Below are 20,356 nucleotides of genomic sequence, written 5' to 3'. Positions count from 1 at the left end.
TTTTCTTTTCGGTACAGCCGTGGAGACTTCTCTGCCAAATGAAATGAGCGGGGGAATGGGACGTGTGAACCATCTATACAATGCAAATTGAACCGATTAAGTGCCTTTGACAACAATATCATGCTGTTATAATGAAATACCACCATTTCACATTGAAAAGGTACTAGATATCTGTCAATGTTTGAATGTTTGAACCATTGTGAGACAAAGAAACGTCAAAACATTGTGTGAATAACAAAATATCATTCCAAGAGATACGTGCCAATGGAAACACAGGTGGTCGCTCAAATTCACACCTTTTTCAATTTTCATCAAATAAAGAAATGTTGGACTTTGAAAGTGTACATGTCAGCTCAGAGTTGAGTACTCTTTCAATCTATGATAAAAAATTCAAGCCAATCATACATTTTCTCGAGATAGATAACGAACTGGAACACAATTATTTTTAAATGAGAATTTTCCCACATATGAACATACATCAAAACATCATTTATATTATTTGGTCCCCAACAAATGCCTAGTTTATTTTTTCATAAAATTTAAATCACGCAAGCAAGTGGTGGTCATTTTTCTTGGAACGTATCTCTTGGAATGATATTTTGTTATTCACATAATGTTTTGACGTTTCTTTGCCTGAAAATAATTCAAAAATTGACAGATATCTAGTACCTTTTCAAAGTGAAATGGTCGTATTTCATTATAACAGCATGATATTGTTGTCATAGGGACTTAATCGGTTCAATTTGCATTATGTAGATGGTTCACACGTCCAATCATCGCTCATTCATTTGGCATAAAAGTCTCCACGGCTGTATCGAAAATAAAATGCGTTCTCCACACCAATATATGTATGCAGAGAGCTCGCTAATGCATAAAAATGCAAATAAATTCTTTTGGAGTGAGACATATATTTGCCAGATGCACTTATCGGCAAATAAATTTTTATCACCACTTGATACTTTGATCATTATGTGTATTTCTTAACAATTAAATACATCCGTTGAGAGTCCACGATTTTTACATGGATTTTATTGAAAATTTAAAATCAATGAATCAACTTGAATATCATTTTGCTCTTCACCTCAAGATCAGCTTATATATCAAGAAATAGCATTCATTTTGGTGAGCAGACGGAGGATAAAGCTGAAATGAGAAATATAACGTACTAGTGAGCTGTCAATGTTCATATCGTTTTGAAACAAAGAAACGTCAAAATATTGTAAACACACAAACATTCATACTAAACAGATCAACAGTGAATGAAAGATAAATACTACGACGAAATAAAATTCAATCGTTTCAAATAAATTGAAAGCATTTTGCTTCACAAGAGAAAACAATTACGTGGATAACGTATGCAAAGTGAATGTAAATGCAAAATAAATAATTTCTATTTAAAAGTTTAAAAAGTCATTTTCAGAAAAACATGGACGACGACAATGAATTGTACGAGAATGGGCAAGTAAGTGTTGTATTTGATGAATCACTTTTGCGTAAATCGTAATTTAGTGTGATCGACAAAAACACAGAAACTCCATGTTCACAAATAAAAAAAAAATGTTAGAAAAACACATCTGGATGCAAATTGTAAATAAACGAAATTGAAATAAAGAAAACCTACACACATTGACAGTGTGTTAGTGGCTCTGCAAAAAAAAAGTCGTCCATTAAATTATAAACATGAATTGATAAACGACGACATTATCATGCGATTTCTTATTGTTGCTATAAATTCAAAAGTACAACGTCAATTTTGCATCCAGTATCGCATTATTGTTTGTTGTCTGTTTACGTTGCTTTTCGTTTCTTCTCCTTCTTCTAAAATTTCAATGAGATAATTTGTGAATGTTAAAGGTCACGCTTGACAAATCTCTTTTGAGTGCAAAACAGTTCAGATTTGCTTATAACATTTTCCTCTTTTCATTTCATTTTCGATAAAAAAAAAAAAAAACAGGAAATCGGTACGAATGATGGAATTTTGTTGAAAAAAGGTCCGGCTGCATTTTTGACTGAAATAATCCAAGCAACAACTGGTAGCTTATCATTGGTGCATTATTTATCAAATAATTTGTGCATCGAATGGAAACGGAACGATCACTATTTAATTGCTGATGCGGACACCCAAGAACAGGGCGATTGGTCATTTGTTGATACGATAACAAAACGTCAACGAACTGCTAGTGAGTGTAATGTTTTCGGAAGTGGCCCCGCACCAGTTCAATCAAAAGAATCAAACGGAACGGCAACCGAACGACAGCCAACGCCACAAAATCATAAAACGAATATATTACGAGCTCGAATTTGTGATTTAAAGTATATTGATGTGTTACGAAATGGTCATATTATTCGATTAACAAATAGATCGGATGGTAAATTGCATAGTGAGTATTTTTTTCAGAACGGCAACGCCGATGGATTTGTGCGAATGCTACAAACAACACATTGTTTACAACGAAGCCGACACAATAAAAATCAATTTGAAATCGTCGATAATATTGAGTATGATAATGAGAAATTGCAAAAAACATTTGCCGAATTGAAAATTGACGACATTAAAGCGGGAAAAGGTGGTGGCTGGATATCGAATATTGTACGCAATCCATTGGAACAAACGATTGATTTTTTGGCAAAAATGTCGGACGTATACACCATAGCGGCTGGTCAAAGCAGCGCCCAAACATCGCCGATCAAATCAGATGCAAACAATTCAAACGTTAGCTTCTCATCAAATACAGATGAATACGAGGTTCTAAGCAATTCACCGAAATTGGACAATCAATTTAAATTGCCAACACGTCCGACGGTAACGAGAGGATCACCGTTATCGGCCAAACAATGGAGCGAATTTATCACTGAAGACGGTCGCATAAGCGATGTTGAACGGGTTAAGGAGGTGATTTTTCGTGGCGGCATCGATGCCGGCATACGCTCCGAAGTGTGGAAATATTTACTGAATTATTATGATTGGGATATGACAACCGAACAAAAAATCCAGCATAAAAATCGAAAAAGCCAAGAATATTATCAAATGAAATTGCAATGGTTGTCGATGTCACAAATTCAAGAGAAAAACTTTGGGGATTATCGTGATCGAAAATGTCAAATTGAAAAGGATGTCAAACGAACTGATCGCACACAAGAATACTTTGCCGGTGACGAAAATCCAAATTTAAGCGTTTTACAAGACATTTTAATGACGTATGTGATGTACAATTTTGATCTTGGCTATGTACAAGGGATGAGCGATCTGCTGGCACCAATTTTATGTATCATGGATAATGAGGTAATGATCATTTTCTACTTTGATTCATAAGCACACAATGAAGAAAAATAAAACGGTTCCTATTGAAAATCATTAATAAATATAATTTTCTCATTACAGTCGGATGCATTCTGGTGCTTTGTTGGATTCATGGATGTTGTGTTTAGTAATTTTGATATGGATCAAGCGGGAATGAAACGACAATTACAAGATTTGAACAAATTGTTAGCAATCGCCAATCCACGACTATATGCGTATTTCAAAGAACACAAATCGGAAAATATGTATTTCTGTTTTCGATGGTTGCTTGTGTGGTTCAAACGTGAATTCACAAATGAAGATATTTATGAGCTGTGGGAATGTCTATGGACCAATTTGCCGTGCATGAACTTTCATTTGTTTGTCAGCGTCGCTATTTTAGATGATCAACAAAATATTTTCATCGATCGAAAGTATGAATTCAACGAAATTTTAAAGCATGTCAACGAATTATCATTACAAATTGACTTGAAATCGTCGCTCGAAAAAGCCGAAGCCATTTATTTACAAATCAAAACAATGGAAGAACTAACAGATGATATTCGGCTGATCATAGGAGAAGAACCGATCCAAAAAATGGAGAAAATTGACGACGAATATGATGATAATTTTGATGAAATCGTCCAAATTTCAAAGAATGCCAAAGAAGAAATTGAAATTCAAAAAAAAATTGACGAGGCATGCGAACGCTCGATGTATAACTCATTTTACTGATGAAACACAAACACATGCACATATTTCGAGTCAATTGAAATTCCATAAAATGGTGCTTTATTATTATTATTATGGTATTTATCCAGCATAAAACTTATTAAATTAAGAACATTTTTTTATAAGCTAGCATAACACAGAATTTCACAATAAATATTACTCTTTGTAACTCTAGTTTATTTCTATCGTTCATTTTTTTGAATAGTTTTTCTTACACTTCATGAGAACGTATGAGATGAATATACGGACGGCAGAATCGCTGTTAAGATGAAAATTCTATAGAAGAATAAAGATTTCGGTTAACGTCTACAGATTTCCCCAAACGCTTAACGTGTTCACGAAACTGAATTATTCAATACTTTGTATTTTTTGTAATTATCCTTTTGGTAAAAAATTAATTCTGCGAAAAAAAATCGAAAATGATCTAGCACATGGAATATGAGTGTATATCAGTCAGTGAGATGTATCTATCAAGCTTATTTCCAATTTGAAATTTCATCGGGTCATTATTCGTTGCCATGACACTTTTGATGCTTATATAAAAATCCCTTTGATGTGAATGATTTATCGCATTGTGTGCACTTATATGGTCTTGGCTTTTCAACGTCGAATTCAATAGGTTGTTGGTTCAAATGATCCAATTTGATGTGACGATTCAGTTTATTCCCGCTCATGAATCTTTTGTTGCATCCACGATAGTCGCATTTGTATTCCATGTCGCAATGGCCCTGTTGCTCTCTGTGACGAATCAAATTTCGGATATGCGCAAACGATTTCTCACAAACATTACAGCGAAAGGGCTTAACCTATTGACAAATGATTTAGAAATTAAATTAAATTCATTCAAATTCGATTCATTTAATTATTCTTGCAATTATTGCATTAAATCCGAGTAGATAACATACATTGTTATGAATATTCATGTGGCATATCAGATTTTGTTTATTGACAATACTTTTGCCACAAAGTGGACACTTCCGATCGTTCAACTGTTTTCTCGTCAAAGACGTTGAGGCTTCCATTCCGCCAATTGTTTCCCTTACAAATGAATTTTCTATCCCAATGCCTCTCAAACGATCCAAACTGTATGGCTGCAATTTGAGATAATCAAATGCTTATACTCTAACGGTCCTCCTTTGTATGCCTATACTAATCGTCTATACTTACTGGCATCTCATCCTCGGCCACCTCCCCAATAGAATCATCTTCGATTACATTTTCAATTGAATCACTTTCAATAAATATATCATGAGCATCGTCATCGCAGTTCTCGTTCCCATCAACATCAATTATTTCTTCATGTTTGACTTCAATAAAAGCGGGTAACGTCGCTTCGGTTGTAGCTACACAACAGCCGGAACCTGTATGCGGTCCATACCATATGTCACCAATACATATTAACGTTTCCAAGCAACCCGAACAAATGGTTTGACGAAAATGCTGCAAAATATGTTCGTTTCTTTCGAACGAATTGGAAAATTCCAACGTACAAAAGTCACAACCAAAATCATCGTTGGCTAAAAATACAACCATGTTTAGTATTTTTTTGTTTATTTTTTTATGTTATTGATCTTACCGTCTGAAAAATCTTTTTGTTTTTTTCCACAAATTGTTACGGCCATTTTCGCTGCTCCTCAATAAAATCCGAAATAATTGCTATATTCCCACTGAATTGATTTGTGTTTTGACATTTATCCAATTCTGTCAATTTATACAATCTGTCAACTGGCAGATTCTATACAGTACCTGTCAACGGTTTTTCAGAACAAGAATTATGAAAGCTCAACGCCTATCCACAGAAGAATTCAAAATAAAGATTTATTTTAATTTTTTCCGCTGTAATTAAAACATTTTTCATGAAAATTTGAGGTTAAAAATGATTTAAATCAAATATAAAATGCACTATTTTGGACAATTTCATTGAATTTACCGGAATATTCATGGATTTCAAACATTTATTTCATTTTTATGTTTCATGTATATTTTTTATTTTTATTTATTGTAAAACATGTAAGCCTTGTTAACCCTGTAACGACGTGCTGGAATGTACAGTGGAAGTGTGTTTGGTCAACAGTTTTCGCTCCGAGAACACTTTGTTGCAAATTGGACAAATATGCTTTTTCGTATAGATTTTATGAGCGCTAAATTTATGTCGTTTCAAATCAATACTGTCCCGGTACGCCTGATTACAATGTCCAATATCACATATATAAGGCTTTTCGCCTGAAAAGATAAAAATTCGGATTAATCCCAAAAGCTATGATTTGGTAATAAATTTGGAAATCATACTGTTAAACTGTTTACCTGTGTGAATGAGTAGGTGACGGCGCAACGAATTCGTTTTGGCAAAGCATTTTTTGCATTCTTTACACTCAAATGGTTTTTTGCCTGTGTGAATGTTAATGTGATCCCTTAAATACGACATGCTTGCCATTGCCTTGCCGCAGTAGCTGCAAATAAATTTTTTCTTTTCGTCGCTTGGATGTTGGTTCGTGTGTTGAATAAACTCTCTTCGATTTTCAAATACTTGATTGCATCCCTTGAATCGGCATGTGATGACTTTTTTCTTACCATGTCGTTCACGATGCTGCAGCATTATAGTGACCGAAGAAAATTTCTCCCCACAAATATTACATTCAGCCTGTTTCTCGTGTGTACTCAAATGGCATCGCAAATCACTCTTTGTGGCAAATGCTTTCTCACACACATTACAAATGAATGATGCTTTCTTCGTTCGGTTATGGCATAATTGATGCTTCGCCAATTTCTCCTCAGAACAAAAACTTCTATTGCAAATGTCACACATCTTCATTGCATCCGGATGTGCTTTTTTTACGTGCCAAGTAAGACCGACGTCCGATTTAAAAATTCTGTCGCAATTAGATACTGGACATTTCACTCGTATTGTGCTATGAACTCCTTGAATGTGAGCCAATAAGCCTGTACGATTCGCACATTCTTTCGAACAAATATTGCATGTGTATAAACTTGTATCTTCGGTCGTTGATTTGAATGTGGCATGGTGCTTTGTTATGTCGGTCAGTTGTTGTTGTGTTTTCCTTTGAATGGCGCCACCGTTAAGTCGATTATGCTTATCAATGTGAAGCATTAGACTTGATTTGTATGCGAAACCTTGTTCGCATCCATCAAATGTACATTTGTGTTGAACACTCTCTGGATGTGCCCTCATATGCATAAGTAAATTGTTTAATTGACTAAATTTACAATCACAAATATTGCATAAATGCTCCGTTTTCTCGTCGCTGTGTTCCTTGATTATGTGCTTTGCCAATCGAATCTCAAATTCAAAATCTCCGTTACAATATTCGCATATCCAATCGATGGCAATTGTTGAATTTAAAACAACATCACCATAACTTCTTATACTAACCTCCTCTTGTACCATATTTTCGTCCGGGCCAACGTTCTTGTGCGATATGCTTCGATGCCGTTTGTAATTGCTCACATCGCTGAATACTTTATCGCATATTTTGCACTTGAATTTTGGCGTTTCATGGACTTTGACGTGGCACTTAAGACCGGATATAGTATAGAATCTTTTATTGCAAATAGGACAAACGAGAAGCTTGAGTTGATGCTCCGTTAAGATGGTTTTAACGCCATCCACCTCAAGGTAATCATTTAGCTCGTGTGTGATGGGTAAATGGGATTTTTTGTGCTTATTTAAATGACGTTTATCTGTTGAAAAGAAAAAAAAAACAAAGAAATAGATAAAATTTAGAACGAGATGATGCAAGCAGTGCACTATACCTGTAAAGGCTTTATCACACTGATCGCAAGCGTAAGGTTTTATCCCAAGATGTAGATTCATGTGATATTTAAACCCAGTCCGACAAAATAGCTCTTTATTGCATACGTCACATATCAACCTTTTTTCTCCAGTTTTTGCTTTCTGTTCAGTCTCGATTTTATCTTCGTCTTCGTGATTTGAATTGGCGTCACTATCGTCACTAAATAAATCTTCCGGATTTATTGAACTTCTACTACTTTGATTCTTTTCCAAAGTGTTCTCACCACGACTTGCCGTTGAATTGTTTCGCAATACTGAAGGAACCTTACTATTTTTTCTATGCTGAGCGATAATATGCTCGGCCAAACTGATTTCAAATTCAAAATCCACATTGCAATACTTGCATTTCCAATTTCGAATTTCAGTAGCACTACTTTTTGTGTATCTTTTGCATGATTTCGCGGTATAAAACATTTCCGGCATTCTATGATTGTATTTGTTGATGTGATTGATTAGGGTGCGTCTGGTAGCATATGATTTGTCACATGATGCACACCCAAATGGCTTATTACGAGTATCATCAACGTCCTTTTCAATCGGATTGTCAACGCTCGCTTCATTATCCTCTTCAACTTGATTGTCAACAATCTCGTTTGAATCGTCTTGATGTGTGCTCTCATTGTGAGTAATTTCCTCTGGTTTAAGTTCAATGAAATCGGAAAATGTAACTTCTTCTTCTTCTTCTTCTTTAAAAACATCAACGGGATTTATTGAATTGTTATCGCAATCAGCTGCACAAAATATTGGATCAGATACATTTCCCGCTTCTTGATTTCGACATTTAGTTGAACCATCATTTGAACTAATTGCGTTAAAATCATGTGAAATTATCATTGGCTCTGCATTGCGTTCATTGTAATCGTCTATATTTGGTTCAGTTTTTGCTAAATTATGGCCTGAATGTTCGCTGTACCAAGTGTCACCGATTCGAATCAACGTTTGTTGACACACCGTACAAAACATCTGTTGGAAGTGCTGCAGAATATGTATTTTTCGGTCTTCTGAATCGTCTGATGTACGAAAGGCATATGCACAAATATCACACTTGAATACATCTCTGCCTGAAGTAAAAATATTATACATTTTATTTATATCGAAAAGGTTGAAGAAATATCATTGAAATATTTACCGATTGAACCATTTTGTGGCAATGATGCAGAAATCACAAGACTCATTTTGGAACAAGTAAATAAGCTTTACCACCCGAATACACAAAACGTTTGACATTTGATTATATTGACATTGTATACAGCTGTCAAATCTATCAGTCAGTCTGTCAAATTCAAAATTCAACTTGGATTAATAGTAAAAACGTTAAACGTCGACTGAAATCATGAAAAATACCAAATTTCAGGAATAAATTAAATCTAATGGTCAAAATGTTTCATGATTCTCAAACATTTGATATGATACAGCACACTGCGAAAATGTGTATCAGGGAGTTTTTTTGGTACAAATAAACCGAATATGTTAGTTTTACGATACAACAAATATTTGCCAAAATGTTTATTTTTGCCTTGATGTCTTATATATAATTATGTGAAACTTTGCTCCGAAGCCTGATCATGCCCGTAACTAACAACACCTCTAATGCGTATTCCGAGTACTAATCGAAGTTTGCGACAATATGGCCGTCACAGTTTGGCAAAATCATAATGAATCGATTAAACTGCGTTAAACTGTAGAAAAAAATAGATTTTAATTTTTTACACTTTTGAAAATCTTTTGTTTTTTAATTTTGTGAGATTTTCTGTCCACAATATTCAAAAATATTAAATCAATAAAAATGAATTAGTTGACATAACCTCACTTTTGTGTCACAATGGTGATAAATCGATTAAATAATTATTAAAACAGTAGAAATAAAAATATTTTCATTTTTTACATTTTTAAAAAGAAAAATTCTTTGTTTTGTTTTGTATTGTAGTTTCCGGCAGTTTCGTGAGATTTACTGCACAATATTCAAAAATATTAAATTAATAAAAAATGAAGTGGTTGACATAACCTCACTTTCGTTTAAGTAATTATTTGATCGGTTCATCACGATTGTGACACAAAAGTGAGGTTATGTCAACCAATTCATTTTTATTAATTTAATAGTTTTGAATATTGTGTACAGAAAATCTCAAAAAATTAAAAAAACAAAAGATTTTTTATTTTCAAAAATGTAAAAAATTAATATGTATTTCTGCTGTTTTAATTTAACATTTTAACGCAGTTTAATCGATTCATTATGATTTTGCCAAACTGTGACGGCCATATTGTCGCAAACTTCGATTAGTACTCGGAATACGCATTAGAGGTGTTGTTAGTTACAAGGTTTATATAGGAAATCCTATACCATGATCGGGCTTCGCTTTGCTCAAATTATGTTTTTTTTTTTTTTTCTTTCGTTTTTGAGTCAAAACTCAACCATTTAACAAACGGCCTAACCACCGAATTCGAATCAACAAAATTTCAAGAGAAGCAACGAACTATGCTGAGAGAAGCATTTGAAAATTATAAATTTAGGTATATTTAATTGAGAATTAAGTGCATAGTGCATAGCTGTAAAGATATTAATGTATTAAAATAAATTGTTTATTTTTTTTATTAGTGCAACAATGGTTTATATGATTTTATTTGACTTATATAATTATGAACAAATTGCGAGAAAACAATGGATTTATTGATACAATTAGTAGGTAATAAGACTTACGACCTATATATTGAATTAGACTTATATTTATATTATTTTCCGCATTGAAACGATTTTTGCCACTTGATTTTTGAATTGAATAATTTAGCTCCGATCGGAACTATCAAAATATTTGTGAATGTGGATATCTAAAATACTACACGTTGAAGAGCCAATCGATAAATGTCTCAATTTTTCTCATTCCGTATGAACAGTCTGCTCAACGTCTGCAGAGATTCACTAATTACTATGTTGGAACAATTTTTCGATTGTTTTACTCGGATTTAATTCTTTTGAGATTAATTCGAGTTTTTTGTGACATACGTTCAACAGTTCCACTCCATCCAATAGATTCGAATGGCTTCAAAGCAGTGACTTCAACATTTCCATGTTGACAGAAACACATTTCGTTAAGTGATTTGAATTTCGTGCAGTGTGGAAGTATTTCGTCGATTGTAATGTTAATATTCATGGCAAATTTTAGTTTCTCAAGTAATGGCAACGAATTAGCGATTCTTGATACATTTATCCTGGAATTTATAGCATGTTCATGTTTTATTGCATGCAACGTTAAATTCGTTAGATATGGATGTTTTTCAATAAATTCATATGCAAAATTGGTGAGTCTTACATTCATTGCAAACACCAATACTTCAAGTTTATCAATGGCAAATGGAATTTGAAATGATTCTGCGCTTGATTGTATGTAAATCTCAAGCGTTTTCAGATTTTTAAATTGCATCAATTCACCGTTGGATTTTGAATTGAATTCATCGTCCATGCTAAGTCCCAGGAACTCTAAATTTCGTAGACTGTTGTTGACACGTTGAAGAAAATTTGCGTCGAAAAATGAATTATACTGCTTAATGGTTAGCTGTTTCAATTGTGGATTCAAATGAATAGCTGCTGTTAAACTTTGCTTCAATGAACGTGTCTCAATTAGATAGCGATCCGAATGACGAATATGCAATCTTTCCAAGAATGGAAAGTGATTTGCCATAAATTTGAATGAACTTGTAGGATATAGTATCGAATCAGTTATTGACACGAAAAATTCTTCCGTTTTTGGAAATATAGCATTAAAAGAATTGTTTTCAACCAATTCAGTAAAATCACAATCAACCATTTGAAGCTTTGTTACATGTTTGAATTGTTCTTTTAAATATACCGGTACATTTTTAAGTTTATTAAATTGAATAAGAGCCGAGGATTCAGTACAATATTCATTTAAATATTCAATTGCACGCAGAGTTAGTTCATAATTATTTATGCCAATGTCAACTAGATCGTCATCAATAATTTTATATACACCTTTGTACGAAATTAATATGTTTTTTATGAGATTGCCGAAACAGCGTAGCAAACGTAAGCTTGACATTAAATTACAAAACTCGATACGAGAATTCGGTCGGAACTGTAGTGATCGATTTCCTGGTACGATATTTAAATGAATTAACTTGGTACTATAGCTTCGATGATAAATAAACGAAGCAGCCCGATTTAAACGTTTATTTGAAGCAGCTGCATTCAAAAGATCATCGAATTTTAAATGCTCTAAACAGCTCTCGATGCAATCGATATACATATCGGTGAATTTCATTTTTCGTTTCAACGGAGCACACACATCCCCTGCAAAAAGTAAATTAAAAATTAAAAACTTTTACTATTTTATCGATAAATAGTTATAGGCACTATTAACAAAAGAAGTACATACCTGAAGAAGTAGAAGTTCCTTGCATTTTGTTACGATTTTGTAAATACACTGACTCTTATACTCAATAAATCAATTTTAAGTCAAATAGAACTTTTTATTTTATTTAGTCTCAAGTAAATGTAAAATTATCTTGATAAAAAATGTTTTCAAGTGTTCAGAATAAATGTAAGTCTATGTCATCACACCAGCAACTTTGAAATACAACTGAATAATCAAAAAGATATTTCTCAAGTGGTTCTGATCACTTTTGGATTGTTTAGAAAAAAGAGAGAAACGTATCATTATCATTAGCAAGTGTGATACTCATTAAGAAAATGTGAGAAAACAGTACCTGCAACTGTCCCATTTGTGTGCACTCCAAAAAAGGACAGAAAAATTGCAGCACTGCATTGGAAATTGCTATTTTTCACCCAACTGTCCAACCAATACATGAACACGATAATGTTTTTACTGTTGGGCAGTTTACCTATTTGGTGACCCAGTGCTGCCATTTTTCTGTCCTTTTTTGCAGTGCACACAAATGGGACAGTTGCAGGTACTGTTTTCTCACATTTTCTTAATGAGTATCACACTTGCTAATGATAATGATACCCCCACTGAAAACGTTTCTCTCTTTTTTCTAAACAATCCAAAAGTGATCAGAACCACTTGAGAAATATCTTTTTGATTATTCAGTTGTATTTCAAAGTTGCTGGTGTGATGACATAGACTTACATTTATTCTGAACACTTGAAAACATTTTTTATCAAGATAATTTTACATTTACTTGAGACTAAATAAAATAAAAAGTTCTATTTGACTTAAAATTGATTTATTGAGTATAAGAGTCAGTGTATTTACAAAATCGTAACAAAATGCAAGGAACTTCTACTTCTTCAGGTATGTACTTCTTTTGTTAATAGTGCCTATAACTATTTATCGATAAAATAGTAAAAGTTTTTAATTTTTAATTTACTTTTTGCAGGGGATGTGTGTGCTCCGTTGAAACGAAAAATGAAATTCACCGATATGTATATCGATTGCATCGAGAGCTGTTTAGAGCATTTAAAATTCGATGATCTTTTGAATGCAGCTGCTTCAAATAAACGTTTAAATCGGGCTGCTTCGTTTATTTATCATCGAAGCTATAGTACCAAGTTAATTCATTTAAATATCGTACCAGGAAATCGATCACTACAGTTCCGACCGAATTCTCGTATCGAGTTTTGTAATTTAATGTCAAGCTTACGTTTGCTACGCTGTTTCGGCAATCTCATAAAAAACATATTAATTTCGTACAAAGGTGTATATAAAATTATTGATGACGATCTAGTTGACATTGGCATAAATAATTATGAACTAACTCTGCGTGCAATTGAATATTTAAATGAATATTGTACTGAATCCTCGGCTCTTATTCAATTTAATAAACTTAAAAATGTACCGGTATATTTAAAAGAACAATTCAAACATGTAACAAAGCTTCAAATGGTTGATTGTGATTTTACTGAATTGGTTGAAAACAATTCTTTTAATGCTATATTTCCAAGAACGGAAGAACTTTTCGTGTCAATAACTGATTCGATACTATATCCTACAAGTTCATTCAAATTTATGGCAAATCACTTTCCATTCTTGGAAAGATTGCATATTCGTCATTCGGATCGCTATCTAATTGAGACACGTTCATTGAAGCAAAGTTTAACAGCAGCTATTCATTTGAATCCACAATTGAAACAGCTAACCATTAAGCAGTATAATTCATTTTTCGACGCAAATTTTCTTCAACGTGTCAACAACAGTCTACGAAATTTAGAGTTCCTGGGACTTAGCATGGACGATGAATTCAATTCAAAATCCAACGGTGAATTGATGCAATTTAAAAATCTGAAAACGCTTGAGATTTACATACAATCAAGCGCAGAATCATTTCAAATTCCATTTGCCATTGATAAACTTGAAGTATTGGTGTTTGCAATGAATGTAAGACTCACCAATTTTGCATATGAATTTATTGAAAAACATCCATATCTAACGAATTTAACGTTGCATGCAATAAAACATGAACATGCTATAAATTCCAGGATAAATGTATCAAGAATCGCTAATTCGTTGCCATTACTTGAGAAACTAAAATTTGCCATGAATATTAACATTACAATCGACGAAATACTTCCACACTGCACGAAATTCAAATCACTTAACGAAATGTGTTTCTGTCAACATGGAAATGTTGAAGTCACTGCTTTGAAGCCATTCGAATCTATTGGATGGAGTGGAACTGTTGAACGTATGTCACAAAAAACTCGAATTAATCTCAAAAGAATTAAATCCGAGTAAAACAATCGAAAAATTGTTCCAACATAGTAATTAGTGAATCTCTGCAGACGTTGAGCAGACTGTTCATATGAAATGACAAAAATTTTGACATTTATCGATTGGCTCTTCAACGTGTAGTATTTTAGATATCCACATTCACAAATATTTTGATAGTTCCGATCGGAGCTAAATTATTCAATTCAAAAATCAAGTGGCAAACATCGTTTCAATGCGGAAAATAATATAAATATAAGTCTAATTCAATATATAGGTCGTAAGTCTTATTACCAACTAATTGTATCGATAAATCCATTGTTTTCTCGAAATTTGTTCATAATTACATAAGTCAAATAAAATCATATAAACCATTGTTGCACTAATAAAAAAAAACAATTTATTTTAATACATTAATCTTTTAATATTTTTACAGCTATGCACTATGCACTTAACTCTCATTTAAATATACCTAAATTTATAATCTTCAAATGCTTCTCTCAGCATAGTTCGTTGCTTTTCCATTGCTTGTACCATTTGTCTTGAAATTTTGTTGATTCGAATTCGGCGGCTCGTTCCAAGGCTGAATTTCGCCCGATGCAAATATATCGTATAAAATTGTGGTGACCACAAAAAGAACGAAAGTTATCCAAAAGACAATTCGCCATTCGGTTAAGTATGACTGCAACGGTTAAGACATTTTGATTAGATAGATACAACATTTAGAAGTATGAAAGACAATTTAGATAATTATGATCCGTCCAATAAAATTGTAATCATTTGTAATGACTTACATTTGGAGTAAGTAGTCCAACAATGTATGGCCCGATAACGCCAGCTAAGCTTCCTGTTCCATTTGCTGTGCAAATAATCGAATACAATATTTAGAATATTCAACGATCAGTGCGCATTTTGTACTCACCAATCGCCATAATTATCCCGGCATAATTTGGAGCGATATCCAAACTGTTCGCTTTAATACCACTATAGAACGTTCCCATGAATCCCATGCCAAGCGTCTTTAATAGGAATTTACAAATTTTTTTTTTGGGTAAAATATTTGAATTTTGGTTATCCAGTGATATTTTTTATCGAAAAATGAACACTTACAAACATTGCAACAACAGCAATGCGATTGCATCCAGCGTATGAGGCCAAAACAACGAATACACCGGGTCCAATGGCGGCTAAGAACAAAAAATGTGAAGAAGATAGTTCATTTGGATTATTCGGACTATTGACTTTTCAGACTATTAAGCGTCATGACTTTTCAATTAAATTTCATAGCAATTTCACGCCCAAACTGAAATTGCACACATTACCGATCTGAAAACTTTTTTCCTCTTATATTCGAATAGTCACAACGCTGAATAGTCCAAATTGATTGATTTGTTGTTGCTTGTAAATACTAACCGATTGACGTAAATAATTTTCTTGAAAAAGTTATTCCTAAATATCGTCGTTTGATAAGAAAATCACTTAAAAATCCCGTACAAAGTGCAACAATCCATAGCACAACATACGGTAATGAAGTGTACATGCCATTTTTCTTGATTGAAAATCGTAGCACGTCATTCATGTACTTTGGCAGATCATTTATTATAATGAATAAGCCCCAATTGTGGCCAATTTGTGCAAATATTAATGCAATTACAGCTGGAGATGTAAATAATTTCCGCCATGGCGTTGGTAAGTCATCACGACGCTTTAATTCGCCCAGCTCACGGCTCAAATAGTCTTTTTCCCTTTTCGTTATAAATGGATGACTCTCAGGGTTATTGTAACAAATAAAATACTACAATAAAACAATTACTGATAAATTGCTATAATTTAAAAAAAAACGAACAAAAAAAATGTTTACTTACAAAAATTACGCACCAAATCACGGCAGCACCACCAAACCAATAGAATACCGATGTCCAACCATAATTGCTAATGAGTAAACCAGAAATTGATGAACCGAAAATGCTGCCCAGCATTCCGCCAGAATAGACAACCGTTGCCGTAATACTTCTTTCTTTTAGCGGTGTCCACGCCGCTAGTAAAGTATTACCTAATTTAAATTACATATTATTTTAATGTTCTATTTTTGATTTAAAAAAAAAATCATAGATGAACAAATAAAAATACAAACACGATGGGAATATAATGCCTTCGCCCATTCCAACGATGACTCGGAAAATAATTAATACCGTTGAGCCACCTGCATAAATTGTTCAGTGGTAGATGAATAAATATTGATATTCTATTTCGTTGCATGCTGTTTTCCCTTTACTTACCGTTTTTAACTGCGATTGGTGTGAGAAGTGTAAAAACGGTGGCGACCACAACTCCAAGTAAAAGTGTATATTTTCCACCCACTTTAGCTGACAGCACTCCGCCACTACAATATTTTATTGCGGTATATGAGTTAAACAATTAACAATTATTTTTTTAAGTTAACAATTATTTTGAAATACGAACGGTATATGCGTTGTAATGTACCCCCAATAAAATGCGGAGAGTATTACACCTTGAAGCTCTTGCGACCAATCATATCGTTCGGTCGATATCGATACAACTGTTGGTATTGGCTGATCATTTTCAATTGCAATCAATTCATCTTCATACGGTGGACAAACATCTGGATTTTCAATAACCGAACCGTTTTCATGTGCATGCGGATTGTATACCATTTGGGTTATAGCGTATGACAACGATATTCGAAGCATATAAGCTAAGGCAACAGCTGAAAAAGCCATCAATGCCGAAACCACTCTTTGAGGCAGAATGAAACCTGAAACAAAAAAAAAAAAGAATATTTGATTTATGTTACGTCACCGAAAACAAAAACCCGACTTCCATCGAAAATTCCATTTAATCATATGTTATAAAGATTAGAAATGTCTTCGTTTTATGTGATTTCTAAAAATAAGATGAACCAACATTTTTGCGTGCTATTTTCAATCTTGATTTATCCAGTACAACAAAAGGGAATTACAGTCAAAACAAAGTTCGAAGACAAATTTCATACTCAATATCAATTAATCCACTTTTGGTATCAATTTAAAAGCGTTTTACTCGAAATTATTTTATTTCCATTGACATTTGTTTATTGGCACTTTATAACGTTTTTATGACAACAATTGAGATACTCTTCAAGTGGAATGAATTGCAATATTATGTTTATAACATTTGTTACCGCAGACTCACTACAAATTAAACGTTAGCAAATGGAAAATTATGTCGGAGCGTGCTTTAATTTAAGAATTCAAAACGAGGGAAGCGGAAAGATACACTCAGCCGAGGCAGAGGTTTTATATTTCTGATTGGCTGATACATTTTTACGATATACAGAATGCATTCGATTTAGTAGAATACTTTATACCCATTTATACAGTATTCATCTATGAATATACTTCAAACCAGACGGACTCCAAATCGTCTGATAAAACAAATAATGCACATTCCATTGTACAATACGTAGTAAACAGATTGAGTGGAAAGCTCTATTTAAAATGAATAATTACGTCAATGTCTGCTCCTCTCTCCCTATCTCTCTCTCTCTCGGTCTGTCTCTAGAAAAAGCTGTTTTATTTTCATATAAGGTACACGTGAATGCACACTAAGCAGATGTATTGATTTAAATATTTTTCAATTTGGTAACAGTGTGCGCACGATTCTCCAATGTGAATTTTTTTACTGAAACAATCAATAGCTTAAAATTACGCACACAGTTCCGTTTATTTGTACATGCCACCTTCTTTTTGCAAACAATTTTGATAATTTTTTTTTTTTTGGAATCACGACTACAGCAATTTTTCCCAATAACTTGAATTTTCAATGTGCAAGTGCACGTTCATCGTAACTGAGAATCTCACAGAACACAATATTTCGTAACGTACGGGTGCATACAGTGAAAATATAGCTTATGGCCGGGGCTCAGGGAATTTTGCGTATTCAATAGGTTTTCACAATTTGAATGATTGTCTGAGATTGAAATATTCACGGATTGCATGCGCAATTGTTTACTTTTTGCTTGAGTGTGCGTACTGATCATAGTACAACGCAATGGAAAAGTAAATTTAGCGGTCATCGATTGTTTTCAAATTCTCGGTATCTCCATTGTTCAGTGAGATGAAAAAAAAATAGTGAACAAAATTTAATGTTATCATTTTCACTATTTTCCAACTATTCAAATTAACCTTGATATCGTCAGACGTTTAGTGTTTCAGTTTCCGATGTGCATTCATTCCATATTTAAATTGCTAGAGTTTAACATCTCAAAACGTCGATAAAATGTATTTAAACCTAACTATGATGAATATAACAATTTTTTTCTTCTTAGAATTTCATATTAGATTTATGTTGCCGCTTTTGTCTCGATATAAATTTATTTGATGGCTATTCCATTTATTCTTTTTTGTTTGTCGTCAAGTGTCAATTTATATCAAATGATTTCATTGTTTATGATCATTTTAACAAAGGACCAATAAATAAATTCTGAAGCACAAATGACGTGATGAACGGGTCACCCCGTCGATAAGTGAATGCAATGCCGCTGAATCGAAAAATCGATTCAAGAACCAGTTGATCAAACAGATAAAAAAGCTACTTTGCAAAATATTACCAAAAATTCCCAACTTTTTCTTTGAATTTTTTAAATATAAAAAGAATGAAATAGACTTGTTATGATCGATTCTGAGTAAAATGTGTATTGATATGGAGAAATCACGTACATCGCGTGATGAGTTGTTGTAGAGATGTCGAAACCATTTTCTCTAATTAGTTTTTTTATTACTAAATTCACTTAAAGTTAACGAAAGTATCACAAATTAAAATAGATTTGTTCGAATTAAATTGTCTTAAAATTTTATTAAAAATTCACACATGTTTTCGACTTCGTAAATTTATTCAGATTTCACTTTTAATAAAATATAACAAACAAATCCGATGAGTCGTAATTGACTTAAAATCGGAACGATGCGATTGAGAGAGATACAATCGCTCGGGAACGAAAGATCGTATTGCACTGACAACTGTTCACCTTAACGATCGACTGAAAACTGTGCTGAAAATTATTATTACGCTACATCAAATATTCCCTCGGCAATATGTTTTACGGATAATAACAATACAAGATAAAATTGTAACTTCGTGAACTGCTTCGTTGATTTAAATTATTTTATTATGCATTCAATCCACACACACAATTATGAGGATAGTATTCGTTTTTTTTAAAAATAAAATCTCCTAAAAAACAGGAATTAATATCAAAATAAAATAAAATAAAACTGTCTGGATGATTCTCTTCGTTTCAAAAAAACTAAACCTGAATTAGGCGAGTTTCATAAATTATTGCTCATAACCATTTTGTTCAAAATTATTTTATTCATTTTTTGGATGAAATTATCGTATAAAAAACGACAAAACCTGACAGTCAGCTTGTTCTGTATTTTTTTTTATAGAAGCCACATTTCTATTGGAAAGACCACGAGCATGGTGCCAACCCACAGTTTATTCCCCTCCTTCAATGTTTTTACACATTCGCCCATTAAGGTCAATGATTTACGTTACAACTGTTTGCTAAATGTGTATTATCGATGATAATCAAGCTTCAATTTGCCAAAAAAAAAAAGATCATGTGGGCTCAATAACGAAAATTATACCTTTTGTCCCTGTAATCTTATCAATGGGCTCGTATTCGGAACGGATACAGCTTCGGCTTTTTGCAAACATTGTACCAAATTTTTTTACAATATAATTTAATGACCACTTGATTGCGCTAATTATTGACGTTTGACTGTCTTGAAATTCTAAAGTCAAAACAAAACGAACCACATTCATAAAAACACCGTATTACTTGACATA

At 33.1% G+C, this 20,356-nt stretch overlaps 4 protein-coding genes across 6 annotated transcripts; 1 reads left to right on the top strand and 3 right to left on the bottom strand.

The window, feature by feature from the left end:
- Positions 1–1,006: 1,006 nt before the first annotated feature.
- LOC116337923 (TBC1 domain family member 15) lies at positions 1,007–4,186 on the top strand. 2 transcript variants are annotated; one of them, XM_031762894.1, is made up of 4 exons: positions 1,007–1,353; positions 1,411–1,462; positions 1,955–3,283; positions 3,383–4,186. In XM_031762894.1, the coding sequence occupies exons 2-4, from the start codon at positions 1,427–1,429 to the stop codon at positions 4,013–4,015; spliced, it is 1,998 nt and encodes a 665-aa protein (XP_031618754.1). In that variant the 5' UTR covers positions 1,007–1,353; positions 1,411–1,426; the 3' UTR covers positions 4,016–4,186. The 2 variants fall into 2 exon arrangements, with proteins under 2 accessions (XP_031618754.1, XP_031618753.1); XM_031762893.1 differs by having other exon boundaries at positions 1,008–1,462.
- LOC116337925 (zinc finger protein 189-like) lies at positions 4,073–5,799 on the bottom strand. The gene is made up of 4 exons (XM_031762897.1): positions 5,589–5,799; positions 5,180–5,529; positions 4,918–5,103; positions 4,073–4,818 (listed from the first exon to the last, which is right to left on the bottom strand). Exons 1-4 carry the CDS (start codon positions 5,632–5,634, stop codon positions 4,519–4,521), a joined length of 882 nt encoding a protein of 293 aa, XP_031618757.1. The 5' UTR covers positions 5,635–5,799; the 3' UTR covers positions 4,073–4,518.
- Positions 5,800–5,942: 143 nt separating this feature from the next.
- Positions 5,943–9,042, bottom strand: LOC116337922 (zinc finger protein 271-like). Its single transcript, XM_031762892.1, has 4 exons — positions 8,953–9,042; positions 7,784–8,884; positions 6,317–7,711; positions 5,943–6,235 (listed from the first exon to the last, which is right to left on the bottom strand). The coding sequence occupies exons 1-4, from the start codon at positions 8,996–8,998 to the stop codon at positions 6,033–6,035; spliced, it is 2,745 nt and encodes a 914-aa protein (XP_031618752.1). The 5' UTR covers positions 8,999–9,042; the 3' UTR covers positions 5,943–6,032.
- A 5,841-nt stretch (positions 9,043–14,883) lies between these two features.
- LOC116337924 (putative inorganic phosphate cotransporter) lies at positions 14,884–20,356 on the bottom strand. Of its 2 annotated transcripts, none has more exons than XM_031762895.1 (10): positions 20,155–20,356; positions 16,970–17,282; positions 16,786–16,889; positions 16,641–16,709; positions 16,372–16,559; positions 15,920–16,301; positions 15,617–15,693; positions 15,429–15,525; positions 15,301–15,365; positions 14,884–15,188 (listed from the first exon to the last, which is right to left on the bottom strand). In XM_031762895.1, the coding sequence occupies exons 1-10, from the start codon at positions 20,330–20,332 to the stop codon at positions 14,994–14,996; spliced, it is 1,668 nt and encodes a 555-aa protein (XP_031618755.1). In that variant the 5' UTR covers positions 20,333–20,356; the 3' UTR covers positions 14,884–14,993. The 2 variants fall into 2 exon arrangements, with proteins under 2 accessions (XP_031618755.1, XP_031618756.1); XM_031762896.1 differs by lacking the exon at positions 20,155–20,356 and adding an exon at positions 19,225–19,557.

The sequence above is a fragment of the Contarinia nasturtii genome, unplaced genomic scaffold (genome assembly GCF_009176525.2).
Source record: "Contarinia nasturtii isolate CC-2019 unplaced genomic scaffold, AAFC_CNas_1.1 Cnas_scaffold_350, whole genome shotgun sequence".
Lineage (NCBI taxonomy): Eukaryota > Metazoa > Arthropoda > Insecta > Diptera > Cecidomyiidae > Contarinia > Contarinia nasturtii.
The sequence above is the reverse complement of the archived record's forward strand: the minus strand, read 5'-3'. Positions and strand labels throughout refer to the sequence as shown.